Here is a 20,397-nt window from a genome sequence, read left to right on the forward strand (position 1 = left end):
GTAAAGCCAACGGAAGAACAATTGTAAAACATACTTACTAATGACAGTTTTGTTGAGATGCAATTTTCTTTGTAAACAAGTGTAACTTTTCAAACGGTGATAAGTCGCTGAAATCGCAGGAGTCACAGAGATTGCAGAAGTCGCAGAAATAGCAAGGGTAGAGTGCGTTGGGATACAAGGGATACAAGATCTGGATTCCGTAACTGCAACAAATCACAGTTAAGAATAACAGATACTGAAAAGTAGCATTCACAGAAATCACTGCTATCAGAAAATCGCAGTTTAGCCCATCACTATTCGAATCTGACACTGACAGTATTCCTGCTTTGACTGTCTGGTAGCACCGGTGGCAACTATAACCGGACTTGTTTCAGTAAAGTTCTTCAGGTCTTGACAGCTACTCTTAACTGAATTTAGCGTTTTTATTATTTAATAGTTTAAAAGTTTCATATGCTCTTGATTACGCTAGTGAACTTCAATAATTTGACATAAAGTATATTAATCATAATTAACGTACGATCTACCTTCGTCCTTTTCGTTTCTAACCATAGAAGCTCTGAAAATGTATAATGTCTTTGATGTAACGTCTTTGACGTTCAAGCGTCAGTTGCTGTGTTGTGTTTAAGTTGTTAGGGTATGGGCGTGGACAAATTTGTAATTCCAAAAATGCGCTTTAAACTTATGTTTATGTTGTCCATAGTCCTTTTGCATATAGCATTGAGTGAGTGTGCCAAATTATTTTGTTTGTTTACAAAATTTTAAGTTATGGTTTTGTGTTTCTCTTTCATTAAGGAATATGCATATGAGTCACCAATCATTTCCGAATTGCAGTTTCAGCCAATTGTACAATTCCACCCGTTATTCAAGATTCATGGTTTTCTTGGGAAAATGGGAAGAGTACCATTACGGAGATCAACGGAGATTCAATGTCGAGGAAGGGGCGCTGCCTCGCAATGAAAGAAGAATACCATGTCAACTACACGTTTGTTTTCCAGGAAGATACGTTAACTTGTTATAATTGTGTGAAGCTCATTGTACGGACAGTGAACGTTCTAGAGAAAATAGAGAGTAAGTGCGCTTAGATTTGATGTGATTCTCAATACAACAGAAACAAATCCTAATAAATCATACCCGTAAAAACTTCTCGACATTTGATTTAAGAAATCACTTAAAAGCACTTGGATGGGATATCAGTTCCAACCGTACAGATATGCGAAACACGTGATCAAATGTTTTAGATTGTATAAATTGAATTGTAATTACTGATTGTCAGTTGACTCTAGCTGATGTGTAAGACTTACGTGGTTTGGAAATACATTGTTTGTGCCCATATAATAGATATGATTTGGGCATTTATTGTCGAACTGAGTGCAGCATGAATGCTGTTCTTTACTTTGAGTTAACAGTTGTGCTTAGTTCTGATGTATCAGTTGCCTTTTCTTAACTCTGTATGACTGCAGCTTAACAGATCAGTAGTTGTGGCCTTGTGAAGTTGTCAGTCTAATTTTTTGTTCCTGGTTTAGCCATGGTTAACCCTGAGAAGTGTGTACCAGGAACAGTGTTCAGCAATGGTAAAAGCTACATAACAGTATTTAAAAACTGTGCATAAGAATGTACTCTGGGAGATTATCATCAGGTACAGCATTACTTAATTATGCAACCCCTTTGCCAGTTTTTGGTTATAAAGTAGAAAGTCAGACCTGAAAAATGTTTTTTTTTATGTTATTGTTATTTCTTGTATGTTTGGTAGTTTGCTGTGTTCTCTTGTGTAGTGAGAAAGTAGTACACTAAAGTAATGCAACAATTATTTTGTAAGATTGGATATATACTTTTTAGTGGTGTAATACAGTTATGTGCAAATAGCTTTCTAAAAGGAAAATATTATTTACGTAGATCCGGACTTGGAGATGTTTATATACACTTACAGCATATTAATAGCAGTTGTACCATCAGATTGCTTAAATATTTTCCAATACATTTGGGGAAAAAAGGTTATGTGCGATGTAACAAGATTGCAGTACCATGCAGAGAATTCAGGTTATGATTGTATTTGTAGCAAGTGCAAAATCTTACACAATCCTGTGTTTATGCAGCACCCTGTGTCACAATTGGAGCAAATGAAGAACCAACAGTTGAGAGAGTTTGCAGAGGTTTACATTCGGATCAACAGCTGATAACACTTTTCTCAGAAAATTATGTGCCTGTTAATTGTCGGTCCAGTTTAGAAGGAGTGTGGCAGTTTGCATACCAGGTCGGTATTTCTTTTTATAGTTGTCTATTTAATTGGCATTTAAGTTCTTCTCCACTATTTTTTTCATTTAATACAATGTGGCAACTTGTCTTGAGAAATTAGGAAGTCTTAGGTTATTTGAATTCAGAGAAAGAGTCAGTGAATTGTGAAAAGATTTGTTTTGGGGAGGGGCAGCTGACAAAAAAAAATGTACTAAGTCATTTTTGTTACACATATCTGAGCTTCTGCATTGGTAACATTGGTGGAGTTGTGTATGGTAAGGTCAAGATGCACGTTAAATTTTAATGTTGCTAATTGTGGCTACCTTCAGTGACATACAGAATCTTTGTTATTCTCTGTGGATTCTCAGGCTCTTGATCTGTTACACACTGCATGATTGTCAATAAAATACAGTGAAACGTGCTTGTGAAATGGTCATGCACAAAAAAAGTAGAGGTTGGTTTGTAATTTTTTAAGAATACAAACATAGATCCATATTTGAACAAACTTTGTTGTTTCCTTGCAAAAAATTTAAAAAAGTGCTGAATATTCAGCCTTTGTTTTTCCATTTTTTAACACTAACTTCAATGCTTAATAGTACCTATAGTGTCATGCTTCAGGTTACTATAACAGTAGTGTGAACAACATCCAGTTTGAAACATCATGTAGTGTTGCAACCAAAATCTATTGTTATTATATTCCAGGGCAACGGTTTGAAGCATGTTCCTGTAAATATTTCTCACATACTTGACTTTATCACATAGTGACATAGCATGTCACAAAATGGTGGTGAATCTGTTTCTGTAATATCATTAGTTTTATCAGTCAGACTGAAAAACTCCTGCAGTAGAATGATCAGCAGCCACTACATATTATTCTGACACAAAATTTTCTTGTGTGACTCTGTTTGTCATTTTTGCTTCATTTTGTGAGTACCTCAAAGTTCCTAGTCAAGATTAGGAATACTGTGGAATTAAGCATATTATTCTGTGTTGACATCTGACTAGGTTTAATGGATCAAGAGGAATAGTTCATAAAGTTATTGGTTTTGACCACTGACATAATATTAACAGCTGCTGTGATGTCCTCTTTTCGTGTGTGTATTCACAGCAGGCCAGTTGTTACTTGGTGAAGACAACAAATGTGGTGGGGATGGGGGGGGGGGGGGGCTTGTGGTGACAGACTGAGGTGTAGCTTTTCCCAAGGACTAGGTTGAGTTGTAAAGTGGTGACATTTTGGCTTTGAGTTGGCAGATTGAACAAATGTGAAATTAAAATATCCTGGATGTAGTGGCAGACTGATTGGTAGCTTAGACCATTTGAAAAAGTTACTACTGATTATAGTCCCATATTGTATACAGTTTTTGTTGTGTGTTTCCTACATTACTGGTCAAAGCCGATGACTTGTATCCAATATTCCTCTTTATCCACTTTAATAAGCCATAACAATGTAATCCTGCAGATTTTATATGTAGTATGAGCTTTCTCATTGTGTCTGAAGTTTATGATAAAACAGTATAATTTTTTGCAGTAATGGTGACTACAATGTATTAAATTTTAACTTTATTTTATGAACACTAACAAAATCATCAGGTTCGTATTCGTCATGTTTTCAGTTCTAATTGGAATTGTAATAATCACTAATAAATGTGGAGAAAATTAGAATATCATTCCCGGCCATGAAAACTAGTGAAACCAAACTTGTTTCTTCATTAAACAAAAATTGATTCATGGGAATGTAGACTTTCAACCTGAAAATATTTTGGTGAAATAGTCTCTAGCCTATAATGCTGTATTTAAATATGGTTACATACTGTCCATTTATAGACACCTAATGTGGGAAAGCTAAATATTATATTACCACATACAATCTTGCTATATAGTTACAGAAGTAACAGTATTGTGAGAATTATCACACCATAAAATTGGTGACAAGAGACTGAATTAATCATAATATCCAAATTAATACTAACTGTAACAATATCTGAGCAGTTTGAAGTAAGTGAAGGCTGATATCATCAGTTGTCATTGAAGTCATTAATATAGAAAAGGACAAGTAGCATATGCTTTGTTGGTCTGTGTTATTTTGTTTAATTAATTATCTAAAATGAAATATCAATCTGTCTTTTATAATGGTGGTCTGAGGTGAAATGTCATGATCACAGTGGAGGAGAAATGTGTTGGTAAAAGTCTAGAATAGGTCCAGTGGCGTACTTATGTGTTTCGTGCAGGAATGTTGTCAGCACTTGATGTGAACAAAAGAAAGTGTGTGGCTGTTTGTGTTATGCAGCCATTGAGAGAGCAGCAGGCAGACGACTTGTTTCGAAGTAATACATAAAGGGTGAAACATTGTTGTAAACAAGGATTATAAATGCAATTGCTCCTTGTCTAAATGACAGTTGTTTACACTGTGATAGTATTTGGAAACCAAGGAAATCATCATAACCAATGATATATTTGAAAAAACAGTGAAATATGTATCTGCTCTGTGTTTCTACACAATCGGTCTGCATGAGCACACTGACTAAGTGGATCAGTGTTTTCTAATTAAATCATGGCAGAAGGTAGGTGGACCAATGTTTATTAATATATTGAATGTGCTGCTCTTTTACGGATAAACATCAATCGGCATACCTTCTCCCATGATTTAATTAAAAAACATTGACCCACTTACTCATTGTTTTTGTGCAGATCAATTGCGTTGTCATTTTACCATCACATTTGATACATTTTTGTCTCTCTGTAATTAATCCATGAGACATGCTCCAACGGATGACGTTGCTGTGCAGAACTAAATCATTTAAATCAGTCGACTTTATAGCACTCACAGCCATAGTCACAAAATATTTCTCTGAACGCACACAAATAAACAGAAAAACATCAAACAAGACATTGTTTTCAATTTTTCTGGTAGAAACACATTGCCTCACTTCTCACCTCTTCTTGGTTATCTCAGTCATACTATTGGCTATGTGAAACTTACGCGTTGCCAACATATGAGCAGAAGATTAGCACCGCTGTGACTGTCGCTGGCCCTGATGTAGACTTTAGCCAGTGTGTTCACGTGCATTGTTCTGAGATTGGTCCGTAGTAGTATTGGAAAGTTTGCTTAAAAAAGAATGGCTGTTATCAACCTGAAGGTTAATTTATTCAAGGTTTCTTGCTTATGGCCACTAACGTTAATGGATACTCACTAAACATTTATTTAATGGTAATGAGTAAGTAAGTAAATAACAATACATGTTGTTTTCTTCAGCCTGCAGACTGGTTGATGCAGCTCTCCATATTAACCTCTTGATTATTGTTATTGATAATTATGTACTCAAAAGAATAATGTCGTTATTGTATTTCTTTGTCTTCCACCAAGCAGTGGCTGTTTCAGTTATGTGTGTTTTGGGTCCATCTGCTATTTGGTCTGACATTTCTTCTTCCTCCTGGGTGCTAATGGAACTTTCTTTTTGACAATATTGCATTGTATACTCTTTACATAGCTCAACAAATCATTTCTGTAACCCACCGTCTTTCGTGCAGCTGTGATGCTGCTGTAAGTGACTATTTCTTACTCATTGATGAATATAACTGCTCTACAAAACTTCATTTCATAGCCTGAAATCTGTCCTGTCTTCCTCTTTCTGTAGTTACACATTGCTGCTATGTCTGAAGTTTGTTGAAGCCACTGTAAAATGTCATCATTAGATCGTGCCCAGTTTATTTTGACCCCCTCCCCCCACTTTTTTTTTGCCATGCTTCATAGGATAAAATTTGATCAAATTGATAGGGCTGCTCTAAAGGATGTTTTGTGATTATAATATTATTTTGAATAAAGGTTTTCACATTGAGCAAAGACAATTGACCAAAGTGTGGTTACATTGTAACAGGCTCTTCCCTGGGTGTTGATATTGGCAATTTGTTTTCATCTGTTGTAGCCAATTGGTTTATAGTATCCAGTTGCCATTGATAATTGCAGAATGATTTCTGCCAGCAGAATTTCTGCTTTGATTTGTTTTCTATGAGACCAGAAGAAAACTATAACTGCTGACAGACTGACCAGTACATATAGCCTGGGGTCTAGGATATGTCGGGAGCTGGGAAAGCCAACAAATCTCAGCATGAAAATACAATTGCCACAATGGATTCATGTGTAGCATAGCCCAAGATATACATCCATCGTTGCAGTAACCTGCTTATTTATGATTTTATTGAAAATTCCAAGAATGTGGTTAAATTCGAACCTAACAGAATAAAATAAAAACTAACTTTATTTATGAGCCATAGGAAATTATGACGAGCATTCTGATAGGCTAGTGGTGACTGACTCGCAATTCATAACGTTTAATTCCTGTCATTCATAGGGTCAACAGTTACTAACTACAACACACAATGGAAAACCTGCAGTGTACCATAAGTGCACTTTTACCACACAATTTCCTTCTTTTTTTACCTATACATATTTCGCTGAAGTTTTGGTGTCATCAGTGATTTAATTTTATTTTCTTAATAACACATACTGATGTCTGCATAGCTGTCTGTCATCTGTAACTAATAAGGATGTTCCTGTATTATGTTACTTATGTATAACATCAGTATGTCAATGGTGAAACTTCACCCGAATGTGTATGGGTCAAAAAGAACAAACTTGTATTCGCTCAGTTGCGATTTGCTGAATTGCTTTTTTGAAACATTATTTTGAAAGCAAACATGAACAAAAAGATCATTATACTATTATTAGATAGTAATCATAGGATTAATATATATCATATTGATGTGGATTCTTAAACTTTTTCATCGGCAAACACTTTTGTTCAGGCACTTTTCTTTGTGAACTCACTCATCATTCCAAAGGTAATTAATGCTGACAGTGTATACAGGCAATATATAATAGTTTCTCCATGTACTTCTCCACTCCAATGTTACACAAACAACCACCTTTGCCAAATCCCTGTTCAAGTAAATTCTTACACACAAACAGTATTTGACTAAAACTGCTTGAACTGGATAAATATACCATTAAAGAACTATGATGAAATATTAGATTAAAACAGTGAAAGATAAGTTCATGTTTAATAGGATGGATGCGACTTCTTCTCTCACAGTTGTTTGAAGAGTGGGTTAATTTCCAACACTACTGCTTTCTTGACATTCCTGATGGTGTGAAAATTGTAGCAATATTTGATTTATTGGCCACTATTGTTCAGACACAATATATGTCTCAAAAATTCTGCTACATATTGGCGTTAATGATATGGGCCTGTAATTTATTGGATTACTCTTATTGCCTTTCTTGAATATTTGGGGGGGGGGGGACCTGTGCAATTTTCCAGTCTTTGTGTATGGATCTTTTGTCGAACCAGCAGTTGTACATGATTGTTAAATATGGAGCTATTACATCAGCATACTCTAAAAGGAACCTAATTGCTATACAGTCTGGACTCGAAGACTTGCTGTTATTAAATGATTGAAGTTGCTTCACTACTCCAAGGATATCTTGAATCAAATTATGGAATATTTGCTTCATCATCTTTGGTGAAGGAATTTCGGAAGGTTGTGTTAAGTAACTCCACTGTCATCGTTAGTATTTCCATTGCTGTCACTCATAGAAGGCATTGATTGTCTCTTATCCCTAGCATACTTTACATATAACCAGAGTATCTTTGGATTTTCCGCCAGGTTTCAAGACAAACTTTCTTTGTGAAAGCTATTATAAGCTTCTCTAATTGAAGTCCATTGTAAATTTTGAGCTTCTGTAAAAGTTTGTCAGTCTTGGGGATTTTGCATTTGTTTAAATTTGGCGTGGTTTTTTCCTCCATCACTGTTCTGGCCCATTTTGTGTATCAAGGGGGATCAACTCGCATCATTTGTTAATTTATTTGGTATAAATCTCTCAATTGCTGTCAGTACACTATCTTGAATTCAAGCAACATCTGGTCTACATTTACGAAGTCTGTTCAAAAAGAATTGGAACATTGTGCACAAAATTTTTCTATGCTTACCTTTTACTTACTGTATGTTGTCTCCTTCGAAATACTCTCCTCCACAATTGACACACCGCTCTCAGTGCCATTCCCACTTCCAGAAGCAGTCTTGGTATGCCTCTTGTTGGGTTGCATGAAGCATCATCTGCTAATTTTCTTTTAGCTCGTCTATTGTTGCAAATATCCATTCTTTCAACAGTATTTTCAACTTTGGAAATAACAAAAAAGTCTGCTGGGGCCAGGTCTGGAGAGTATGGAGGATGAGGCAGCACAATGATTTCGTTTTTTGGGTGATAGCCATGCACCAACTATGCGTTCCAAGATGCTGTATTAGGATTTCATGACGTTATCCTACTGAAATGTTACACTCTTCTGCATTCTCTTGGACATTCATTTGTTGACTGGCAACCACAGTTTCGTTGACATTCCTGACATGAACGTCATCGGTCGTTGTCCAAGGGCCCCCTGAATGAGGGTCATTTGTAACTTTCGTACAGCCATTTTTAAGCCGTTTGAACCATTTATAACACCAAGTATGGCTTAATCACTCATCACTGCAGGCTTCCTGCATTATTTAGTGTGTCTCTGTAAAGGTTTTCTTGAGTTCCATGCAAAATTTAATCCAGACCCATTGCTCCTCTAACTATGCCGTCTCGAAATTTGCAAACTGTGTGACACAAGATTCCACTCAATAAAGCACTGAACAATAACTAACTGACATACAACAATGAAACTTCTGGCAATTTCACATTAAACACAGGTGTGTTTAGCGATGCTAACCACATTTCGCTCCAGCACACCATTGGGGCAAAATTAAGAACATTCTGGAAGTTTTTAAATGAACCTCCTACATTGTTAATTTGGAAGGAGTGGAGATGGTCTCTCAGGAAGGCCTCAAACTAATTTTTATCTACTTGTTTGAGTAGGTATACTTCTCATTTATTTTTGGAGGATTTGGGAGTTACGGGATTCAGTCCTGCTACAGCCACCGTGTGTTCACAAATCCCTGTAGCTGTTTTGATGTTCATTATTAGTTCAGGATTATTTGTTGCTAAGAAGTCAAGTGTGTTTTCACAACCGTTTACTTTTAGAGTGGACTCATGAACTAACTGCTCGAAATAATTTTCAGAGCGTGCATTTAGCACGATTAGAGTTGATGTTTTATGCATACCTCCGGATTTAAACATGTATTTTCACCAACATATAAGGGATAAATTGAAGTCACTACCAGCTACAATTGTATGAGGCGGGTATGTGTTTGAAATTAGACTCTAGTTTTCTTTGAAGTTTTCAGCAATTGTAACATCTGAGTTAGGAGATAGGTAAAAGGATCCAGTTATATTTTATTTTGGTTCCCAAGAATGGCCTTTGCCCACACTAACTCAGAGGAACTGTCTACTTGAATTTTGCTACAAGATAAACTACTATTACTACTACTACTACTACTAACAGCAACAAACATTCCACCTCGAACTGTATTTAGCCTATTCTTTCTGAATACCGTTATGTCCTTCGCAAAAATTTCCACTTAACGTATCTCTGTCTTTAGCCTGATTTCGGTGCCTATAACAATTTGAGCATCAGTGCTTTATATTAGTGCTTTGAGCTCTGGTGCTTTCCCAACACAGCTACAGTAATTTACAACTGTTATTCCAGTGGTTCCTGGATGCATGTTCTTGCTGTGTTCAACCAAACCCTTTGAGGCTTAATCCTTCTGTGGTTCCCCAAAGCCCTCTAACCTAAAAAAGCACCCAGTCCACGCCACACAGCCCCTGCTACGCATGTAGCCTCCTGCATGTAAGGGACTCGTGACATATTAAGTGAACCTGAAACCCCACCACCTTATGGCACAAGTTGAGGAATCTGCAGCCTACATGGACACACAACTGTCTGAGCCTCAGTTTCAGACCCTCCACTTGGTTCTGTACGTGAGATCCACAATTGGTCCTGTCAAGTATATTGCAAATGGTGAGCTCTGATTTCATCTTGCAAGCAACACTGGCAGTCTTTACTACTTACAGTAGCGGCTTGAAACCAGAGAGAATCTCTTCCGGTCCAAAGTGACTCACATCATTGATACCGACGTTAGCCACCACCTGCAGTTGACTGCACCCTGTGCTCTTCATGGCATCTGGAAGGACCTATTCCACATCTGTTATGCACATGGAGTGCACATAGGCCTTCTTCCCCTCTTTGGCAGATATGTCCCTAAGGGTCTTCATAACACACCTACCAATAATCCCTCCCTCTGTGATTGCCTGTATCTTGCAGGCTGAGAGGTTTTCTGTGAAACAGGGTAAGCGACTGCATCTGGCTGAGGAACAGTGTCAGCCACAGACAGTACCCGGAATCTGTTTGTCAGACTAACTGGGGAGACCTTAAGTTTGGCACCCTGGATAGGCTTTCGTCACCTGCCATGGCCCTAGATGGCCTCCCACACGACCAATGTGGAGGGATTAACCTTAAAGCAAGCTGTAACTGGACTGGACACCTGTGCTAACTGATTGGCAGACTCGTGAGTAATGATGATTGTCCATTGGATCCCCACGGCCAGCCCACAGCAGTGATGCCCATCCATTGCAGCCTCAAGCTGTGTAACCAAAACCATCACAGCTTAGAGCTGAGAGCAAAGTGATACCAACTTTGCTCACATCTGCACACAGCAATCACAGTCCCTGTCGATACTAACAAAGAGAACCACTTGATTACCTGGGAACCTTTTCCATATGCTCATACCTTCATTAAGTCTGCAGTGAGGCACCACGTTAATGTTTCCTGAAAATATAAGAATATGGAATCTGCCTGTTGCTCTTCATTCGTGTTTCATAGGATATCTCGCAAGAAAAGGGCAAGCTGCGTTTTGTACAAGCAATGCTTTCTAAGTCTGTTCTGGTTGTGGCCAGAAGCTTTTCCATCTCAAGGAAATTTATTATATTCGAATTGAGAGTATTTTCAAGAATTCTGCAGGAAAACGATGTTAGGGGTACTGGTCTTTAATTTTGTTGGTGTGCTCTTTTACCTTTCTTTTATGCAAGAGTCAACAGCACCTTTTTGTAGTCGCTTGGGCTTTCTGCTGGGGGGAGAGATATGCAATAAGTAAGGGGTCAGTGCTGTAGAGTACTTTCTGTAAAACTGAAAATTGGGATTCAATCCAGACCTGGCGACTTCCTTGTTTTCAACTCTTTCAGTTGCTTCTGTACATCAGGGATGCCTATTACAATGGGCTCCATACGGGACTCTGTATGTTTGTTTGATGTACAATCCTCCAGCATGAATGATTTCTCAAACAAAAAATTTAAGACTTCGGCTTTCTTTTTGCTGCCTTAGTTTGAAGATGCAACACAGTGTGTTTCACTGTTTCCTTCACCTCTGCGTAAAGTATTTATCTTTGAGTTTTTCAAAAGTTTGGTAGTTTCATCATTAAACTATTTTAACCTGGAATAGAGATAGAGTTTTATCCGCCAACTTCATATTTCCCAGTTTTCCAGCATTACATCTAAATATTTAATCATCATGACTGGGTCAGGCACCACATTACTAATGCTGTATTTGAACAGTACAGGATTTTTTAGTCATCTGTATTAACTTACGTTTTTCTACATTTAAAGCTGGCTGCCATTCACAACATCAAATTGAAATTTCGTCTAAGTCATCCTGTACCTTTCTGCAGTCATTCAGTATTTTCTTCCCATATACTACAATTTTATCAGCAAACAGTCACAGACTGGTGCCAAGCCAATCTGTCATATCATTTATGTATATACAGAACAAGAACTGTCCTATCACACTTCCTGGGATCTGTCTGTATGACACCTCTGTCACTGATGAACACCAGCATTCAAGGACAACATACTTGATTTTATTACTTAAACAGCCTTTGACTCACCCACATGTCAGGGAACCTGTTCTGAATGCTCAGACCTTTGTTAACAGTCTGTAATGCTTTCCAGAAATCTTGAAGTATAGAATCTGCCTGCTCCCCTTCAGCCTTGGTTTGCGGGCTATAATGTGAGAAAAGGCAAGCTGAATTCCGCATGAGCAATGCTTTCTAAAATCATGCTGATTCATGGACAAGGTTTTCATCTCGTGGAAATGTATTATATTCGAACTGAGAATATGTTCAAGAAGTCTGCAGCAAACCAATGTTAAGGACATGGTCATATGATTTTATGGATCCATTCTTTTACCCTACTTTTATATGGGAGGTATCTCTGTGTGTGTGTGTGTGTGTGTGTGTGTGTGTGTGTGTGTGTGTGTGTGTGTGTGTGTGTGTGTCCCCAGGTCATGATAGTTTCACGATGAATGTAAACTAAGTTAGGGCTTAGTGCTGAAGAGTACTGGGTGTAAAATGGAACTGGTATTCCATTGGGACCTGGTGACTTGTTTGTTTTCAATTCTTTCAGTTGCTTCTCAGCACCAGCAGTGCCTATTTCTGTGCCCCCTTCTGTGCGACGGACAGGTGAAGGTATGTCTAGACAATCCTCCTGCATGATTTCTTAAACACAAAATCTAAAACCTTGAGCATTACTTTTGCTGTCTTCTATTGCAACACCAGACTTGTCAATGAGTGACTATATAGAAGCCTTTGACCCACTTCGTGATTTTACGTAGATTCAGAATTTTCTCAGTATCTCAACAGAATATTTTGCTAAGGTATGATGGTGGAAGTTGAATGCTTCATGCACCAGTATTTGTATATACACATGAATTTCTACAAATTTATGCCTGTCAACATTTCCACCTTCTTTTTTGAACTAAGAGTGCAAGTCTGCTTTTACATCATTTTCTGACTTCTGTTATTAAACCATGGTGAGTCTTTTCTGTCCTTAATCCACTTAGTCAGGATGTACCTCTCCAGAGTGCAATTTACAGTCAGTTTAAATTTTGTCAATTCATGGCCTAACTAGGATGACAACAACTGTTTATCTGATCTTTCCGGCATTAATACTCTTCTATAGATTAGATTAGTACTTGTTCCATAGATCATGAATACGACACTTCGTAATGATGTGGAACGTGTCAGGTTAATAAGAGGTGTCTATACAAGATATTACATTACACAAAGTATTACATGACTCTTTTTTTGTGGGCGTTGGGGAAATTACCCACTTACTATATCCAAAAATTCATCTAATGAGTAGGAGGAGTTGCCATTAAGAAATTCTTTTAATTTCTTTTTAAATACTATATGGCTATCTGTCAGACCTCTTCTGAGCCAAAGTTAGATTTAACCTTGACTAGTATTGTAGCCATGTACACTGCTATTACTTTTGAATTCGTTCGGATTGTTAATAACAAATTTTGTAAGTGAATATATATATTGTGAGGCTACAGTGAAGATCTCTACCTCTTTAAATAAGTGTCTGCAGGATGATCTTGGATGAGCTCCAGCAATTATCCTGATTACACGCTTTTGTGCAATGAATACTCTTTTACTCAGTGATGAGTTACCCCATATTATGATGCCATATGAAAGCAGAGCATGAAAATAGGCGTGGTAAGCTAATTTACTGAGATGTACATCGCCAAAATTTGCAATCACCCTGATAGCATAAGTAGCTGAACTCAAACGTTTCAGCAGATCCTAAGTGTGTTTTTTCCAATTCAACCCCTCATCAACACATACACCTAGAAATTTTGAATATTCTACCTTAGCTACTGATTTCTGATCGAAGTCTATATTTATTAATGGTGTCATTCCATTTACTGTGTGGGACTGTATATACTGTGTTTTGTAAAAGTTTAATGAGAGCCCATTTGCAGAGAACCACTTTATGATTTTCTGAAAAACATCATTTACAATTTCAGTAGTTAATTCTTGTCTGTTGGGTGTGATAGCTATACTTGTATCATTGGCAAAAAGTACCAGCTTTGCATCTTCGTGAATATAGAATGGCAAGTTATTAATATACAGGGTGTTACAATAAGGTACGGCCAGACTTCCAGGAAACATTCCTCACACACAAAGAAAGAAAATATGTTATGTGGACATGTGTTCGGAAACGCTTACTTTCCATGTTAGAGCTCATTTTATTACTTCTCTTCAAATCACATTAATCATGGAATGGAAACGCACAGCAACAGAATGTACCAATGTGACTTCAAACACTTTGTTACAGGAAATGTTCAAAATGTCCTCCGTTAGCGAGGATACATGCCCTCCGTTAGCGAGGATACATGCATCCACCCTCCGTCGCATGGGATCCCTGATGCGCTGATGCAGCCCTGGTGAATGGCGTATTGTATCACAGCCGTCCACAATATGAGCACGAAGAGTCTCTACATTTGGTACCGGGGTTGCGTAGACAAGAGCTTTCAAATGCCCCCATAAATGAAAGTCAAGAGGGTTGAGGTCAGGAGAGCGTGGAGGCCATGGAATTGGTCCGCCTCTACCAATCCATCGGTCACCGAATCTGTTGTTGAGCAGCGTACGAACACTTCAACTGAAATGTACAGGAGCTCCATCATGCATGAACCACATGTTGCGTCGTACTTGTAAAGGCACATGTTCTAGCAGCACAGGTAGAGTATCCCATATGAAATCATGATAACATGCTCCATTGAGTGTAGGTGGAAGAACATGGGGCCCAATCAAGACATCACCAACAATGCCTTCCCAAAAGTTCGCAGAAAATTTGTGTTGACGACGTGATTACACAATTGCGTGCCGATTCTCGTCAGCCCACACATGTTGATTGTGAAAATTTACAATTTGATCACGTTGGAATGAAGCCTCATCCGTAAAGAGAACATTTGCACTGAAATGAGGATTGACACATTGTTGGATGAACCATTCGCAGAAGTGTACCCGTGGAGGCCAGTCAGCTGCTGATAGTGCCTGCACATGCTGTACATGGTACGGGAACAGCTGGTTCTCCTGTAGCACTCTCCATACAATGACGTGGTCAACATTACCTTGTACAGCAGCAACTTCTCTGACGCTGACATTAGGGTCCAGAAACACTTACTTTCCATGTTAGAGCTCATTTTATTACTTCTCTTCAAATCACATTAATTATGGAATGGAAACACACAGCAACAGAATGTACCAGCGTGACTTCAAACACTTTGTTACAGGAAATGTTCAAAATGTCCTCCGTTAGTGAGGATACATGCATCCACCCTCCGTCGCATGGAATTCACAGAAGTGTACCCGTGGAGGCCAGTCAGCTGCTGATAGTGCCTGCACATGCTGTACATGGTACGGGAACAACTGGCTCTCCCGTAGCACTCTCCATACAGTGACATGGTCAACATTACCTTGTACAGCAGCAACTTCTCTGACGCTGACATTAGGGTTATCATCAACTGCACGAAGAATTGCCTCGTCCATTGCAGGTGTCCTCATTGTTCTAGGTCTTCCCCAGTCACGAGTCATAGGCTGGAATGTTCCGTGCTCCCTAAGACGCCGATCAATTGCTTCGAACGTCTTCCTGTCGGGACACCTTCGTTCTGGAAATCTGTCTTGATACAAACGTACCGCGCCACGGCTATTGGCCCTTGCTAATCCATACATCAAATGGGCATCTGCCAAATCCGCATTTCTAAACATTGCACTGACTGCAAAACCACATTCGTGATGAACACTAACCTGTTGATGCTACGTACTGATGTGCTGTAGAGCAATGAGTCGCATGTCAACACAAGCACCGAAGTCAACATTACCTTCCTTCAATTGGGCCAACAGGCGGTGAATCGAGGAAGTACAGTACATACTGACGAAACTAAAATGAGCTCTAACATGGAAATTAAGCGTTTCCGGACACCTGTCCACATAACATCTTTTCTTTATTTGTGTGTGAGGGATATTTCCTGAAAGTTTGGCCGTACCTTTTTGTAACACCCTGTATATTAAGAACAGCAGTGGACCCAAGACCGAACCTTGCGGCACCCCATTCTTGATTGTTCCCCAGTTTGAGAAATCACCAGTTTTTTGCATATTATGTGAACTGCTTATTTCAACTTTCTGCACAATTCTAGTTGGGTATAATTTAAACCATTTGAGTACTGTCCCATTCATACCACAGTACTTGAGCTTATCTAGAAGTATGCCATGATTTACACAATCAAAAGCCTTTGATAGATCACAAAAAATCCCAATGCGTGTCTTCCGGTTACTCAGAGCATTTAATATTTCACTAGTGAAAGTATATATAGCATTTTCCATTGGAAAAACTCTTCTGGAAACCAAACTTACATTTTGTTAAAACTTTATTTTTACAAAAGTGTGAAGCTACTCTACAATACATTTCTTTTTCAAGAATTTTGGATAAAGCAGTCAGAAGAGAGATCGGGCAGTAGTTGTTGACATCAGACATATCCCCTTTTTTATGCAGTGGTTTAACAATGGCATACTTCAGTCCATCTGGGAAAATACCCTGCTTCAGAGAGCTATTACATATGTGGCTTAGAGTTCCACTTATTTCTTGGGAACAAGCTTTTATTATCCTGCTGGAAATACCATCAATTCCATGTGAGCTTTTATTCTTGAGATAGTTTATTATCTTCCTAATCTCAGAGGGAGAGATGGGTGGAATTTCAATTGTATCAAATCTTGATAGATTTGTTATCTTCAGTAACCATTGTTTTTATATTGTGATCACTAATTCCTACCTATATACCGACACTGTCAATAAAGTCAGAAGTCAGTCCTGTTTGTTGCTGCAAGTTCCAAAATATTTCCATTGTTTGTGGGTTGTCAAAGTACCTTCTCAAAACAGTTTCTGGAAAATGTGTTCAGAATAGCTTCACAAGACTGTCTGTGCATCTGCAATGAATCCATAGATGTTTCAGTCTACACACACAAGGAACCCCTTGAGTGTGAGGTTGCAAGTACAGTCGTACAATCTTTAGTAACGCTCATTTGAAAGTGTTGTGTTAACAGTTATGAGAGGAAAAATATTAGCTGTTAATGACTCACCATGTGCATCTGGAGGGCAACAGAAAATGAGCGTCCAGGAGGTGCAGAGATCAACCTTCTATGGTATGTGTGTATTACACTTCACAAAAATGGACATCGTTGATATCCAAGAAATGTTCAGAACAAACCATTAACTTGCACCATGAACACCGAATGAAAAGTGTTGCACCACAGTGATCGCAAAGGTTCGCATCATGAAGATAAAAAACGCACTTCTCAGGAGTTTCAAACTGTGGAGGATGTTCAGCTAGGCATCCTCTCCTGAAGAATGCATATAGAAACATATTGTTGCAGCAGGAAGATGAAAACTGATGGAATGTGATGGCATGCAACCAAATGCAAAACAGTCTGTCTTGGAGCTTCTCAGAAACTGGCTATCCTTCAAGGCATAGCTGAGTATAGTGCAATAATATGTTTTATAGGCACAGATAAAACAAACACCCAGAGCAAGAATTTGTCCAGTAGTTTCAGGTGGTATGAATTTCAATGTCACACACTTTTCGGAAGAGAAAGTTTGCTCTAAAAGAGTATGATTTTTATACGCAGACCAATAATCAAGAAAAAGCAAGTTTTTTGACCACCTGTTGGCCAAAAGCAGTGCTCATACCATAGTTGTAGTTCTCTTGCCCTCATATTCCCTCTCCTGCTTGCTGTGACGTAAATATACCCTCCTGCCTGTGTAAGATCACGCACACGAGAATGAATCGTAGGGAGGCAAGGCACCTCCAACTTCTCATGGCACAATAAATAACTTTCCAGCCAGTGTACCATCTAGATTAACAGTCAGCATAATTGTATATGAATCCGTTATGGCATTGATGTTAGTTGATCTTGATACAACTATCCTAGTGTCTGTAATTTTCAGGGCTCCTTTCATATGCATTTCCTCTTTAAGTCCCGATTGGGCGGAGTTGAACAAAAATCTCTTGCTCAACAATAGGATAAGTGTGTTTATCTCATTTGCAAATTTTCTGGCCGATTCTGCAGTTTTCTGTGCATCATCAAGTTGATATTTTGTTTGAAATTTTGTTATGTTAAGGCTTCCATTTTGTAGCAGTGTTTTAAGTTGTACGAGCTTCCCTTGAAATCACTGTAACCTATGTCATGCACAATTTGATGTGCATAGTGTGGTATGTCACTATCGTCCATATCCTGTAAACTGTATGGAGCTTCCTTGAAACATACAAACACCAGTTTTTGTAACAAGTGCACTTTGTCATCCCTTGAATATACATAGTTTTTCTTATGCCCTACATGGTCATGTTGCTGCAGACTTATTCAACATCAGTTCATAATTGTTTTTTTTTACTACACTGCAGATAATCTTTGAAGTACATGGTTATGTTTAGTACCCACTCTTTGGGCAATGATTGTCCTTCACTACATTTCACTGGAAATGGGATTTGTGGCTCCCTGTCCAATAAGGGTGATGAACTGCATCGTATGACACCTGTTTCAGTTTCACTTTCACTTAAAAACATATTGTCATCATTGTAGCCCCCATGTACATTGTTCGCACAGTCGAACGTGTATGACACTGTACCTCCCACTGACTCATCCTGCAGAAATACTAATGTTTCATCTGCCACTTCTTTCTCACTATACGAAATTCCGTGGGTTCCTTTCAGATGAAATGTCAACTGTTGTTGTAGATATTATGTAGTGTTTGCTTTGTTTATTGTTGCCATTGCTCTTCTTCGTATCAAAACCACTATCACTGTAGCGATCTTGTGAGTTACTCATTGACTAAGCAGTTCGCTGGCCGTGGTGGCCGAGCGGTTCTAGGCGCTCAGTCTGGAACTGGCGACTGCTACAGTCGCAGGTTTGAATCCTGCTTCGGGCATGGATTTGTGTATGTCCTTAGGTTAGTTAGGTTCAAGTAATTCTAAGTTCTAGGGGACTGATGACCACAGCTGTTAAGTTCCATAGTGCTCAGAGCCATTTGAACTAAGCAGTTCAACTACGCTCCTTTGCCTCATTCTGTGCTCACCATGGTTACCTTCAGTCCCACCCCTGTTGCCATTTGCAGCCAGTATGCTAGCTGCATGCTAGACAATATCTGGAGTGTTGAATGGCGTAAACATCATTGGCCTTTCATGTCCTTGTACTTAAGGGGTTCCTTGTCAGTAGGTTCAAGTTGCCTCCAAGTAATATTGCGTGATTGGCGTAATACCGTGCTACTGAGTGTAGGATTTCTTTAAATGATTTTACAGCTGATACTGCATATTGGATGGTGGGTGAAAACATCCTATGATTAACTTGAGTTCACCTAGGATGGTTATTCGAGCCTTGATAACTTCACAGTCAGACTTAGTTTTGACCTTGATAAGCATAATATTTTTGTCAACTGCAGTGAACACTCTCCCTTGTATATGGCATCCAGCTTGTCTTTTTGATACATTTTTGATGCCTCATTAAATATTTCACAGCTTTCTACTTCGTTTCACCCACCTCTCAGTTCAGAGTATAATGTGAGTGTGACAACTTTTCTGGAGGGTGGTAAATTCATGGACTTTGTTACGATTGCATTGGCAGGTATTTGTTCAAATTTTGACATTCAGAGTGTCATTACTTTGTAAACCATCTGATTTCGATCTGCACGTATCGACTTTGACTGGTTAGTGGTCATCAGAGGACCTCGAACAATCATCTAGTGCACTCCACTAGTACTCTGTTATCTGAATAGTTGCTTCCTCTGTGTAGGGCATCCCTGTACGTATTGAAATATGGCTTCCCGGCTAAGACACAAGTTGAAAATATGGTCACTATTTTTTATTTACTTAAATTTGCCATATTTCGTGACAGTACCTTTTCCGTTAGACGTTTGCAAGGCGATATTAGTCTTGGCTTCAGTTGTCTAAGTATGATTCCACAATGCATCTATGTCAGCTGCAGAAATGACGTGGTTCAACGTGTTTCTCTCATTTTGGTGTTTCAAATACAGTTTCTTCAAATGTAGTTTCTTCTTTTTAGTTAATACAAAAATAATAGTAACATAATTCAAAATTATTTATGACTGCGACCTTCACATTATTCTTCCGTCAACACACACCAAGAGTTAGCTGCCGACTGACTATAGTCAAACACAACTTCAACGTCAAAGATATTTTACACAATTCACAAGTTTCCACTTGTTATCAGTCTCTTTGCTATTCTTCGATACATTTTCTAATAGTAATCAATATGCCTTTACTCTCAAAAACAGAAGTAAATTAACATATAATAAGACAAATTATAATAAATTCTGACAAAAATATAAGAAAACATTTACAATTC

General features: G+C 38.4%; 1 protein-coding gene across 2 annotated transcripts in view; it reads left to right on the top strand.

Moving 5' to 3' along the window:
• The first annotated feature begins 592 nt into the window (after positions 1-592).
• Positions 593-20,397, top strand: part of LOC124721218 — a 134,590-nt gene continuing 114,785 nt past the window's right edge. For both annotated transcript variants that reach the window (XM_047246070.1, XM_047246069.1), the window contains exons 1-3: positions 593-721; positions 832-1,068; positions 2,094-2,251. In XM_047246070.1, coding sequence (XP_047102026.1) covers positions 637-721; positions 832-1,068; positions 2,094-2,251 — 480 coding nt within the window. In that variant the 5' untranslated portion in view covers positions 593-636. The remainder of the gene's footprint in view (positions 722-831; positions 1,069-2,093; positions 2,252-20,397) is intronic.

The sequence above is a fragment of the Schistocerca piceifrons genome, chromosome X, assembly GCF_021461385.2.
Source record: "Schistocerca piceifrons isolate TAMUIC-IGC-003096 chromosome X, iqSchPice1.1, whole genome shotgun sequence".
NCBI lineage: Eukaryota > Metazoa > Arthropoda > Insecta > Orthoptera > Acrididae > Schistocerca > Schistocerca piceifrons.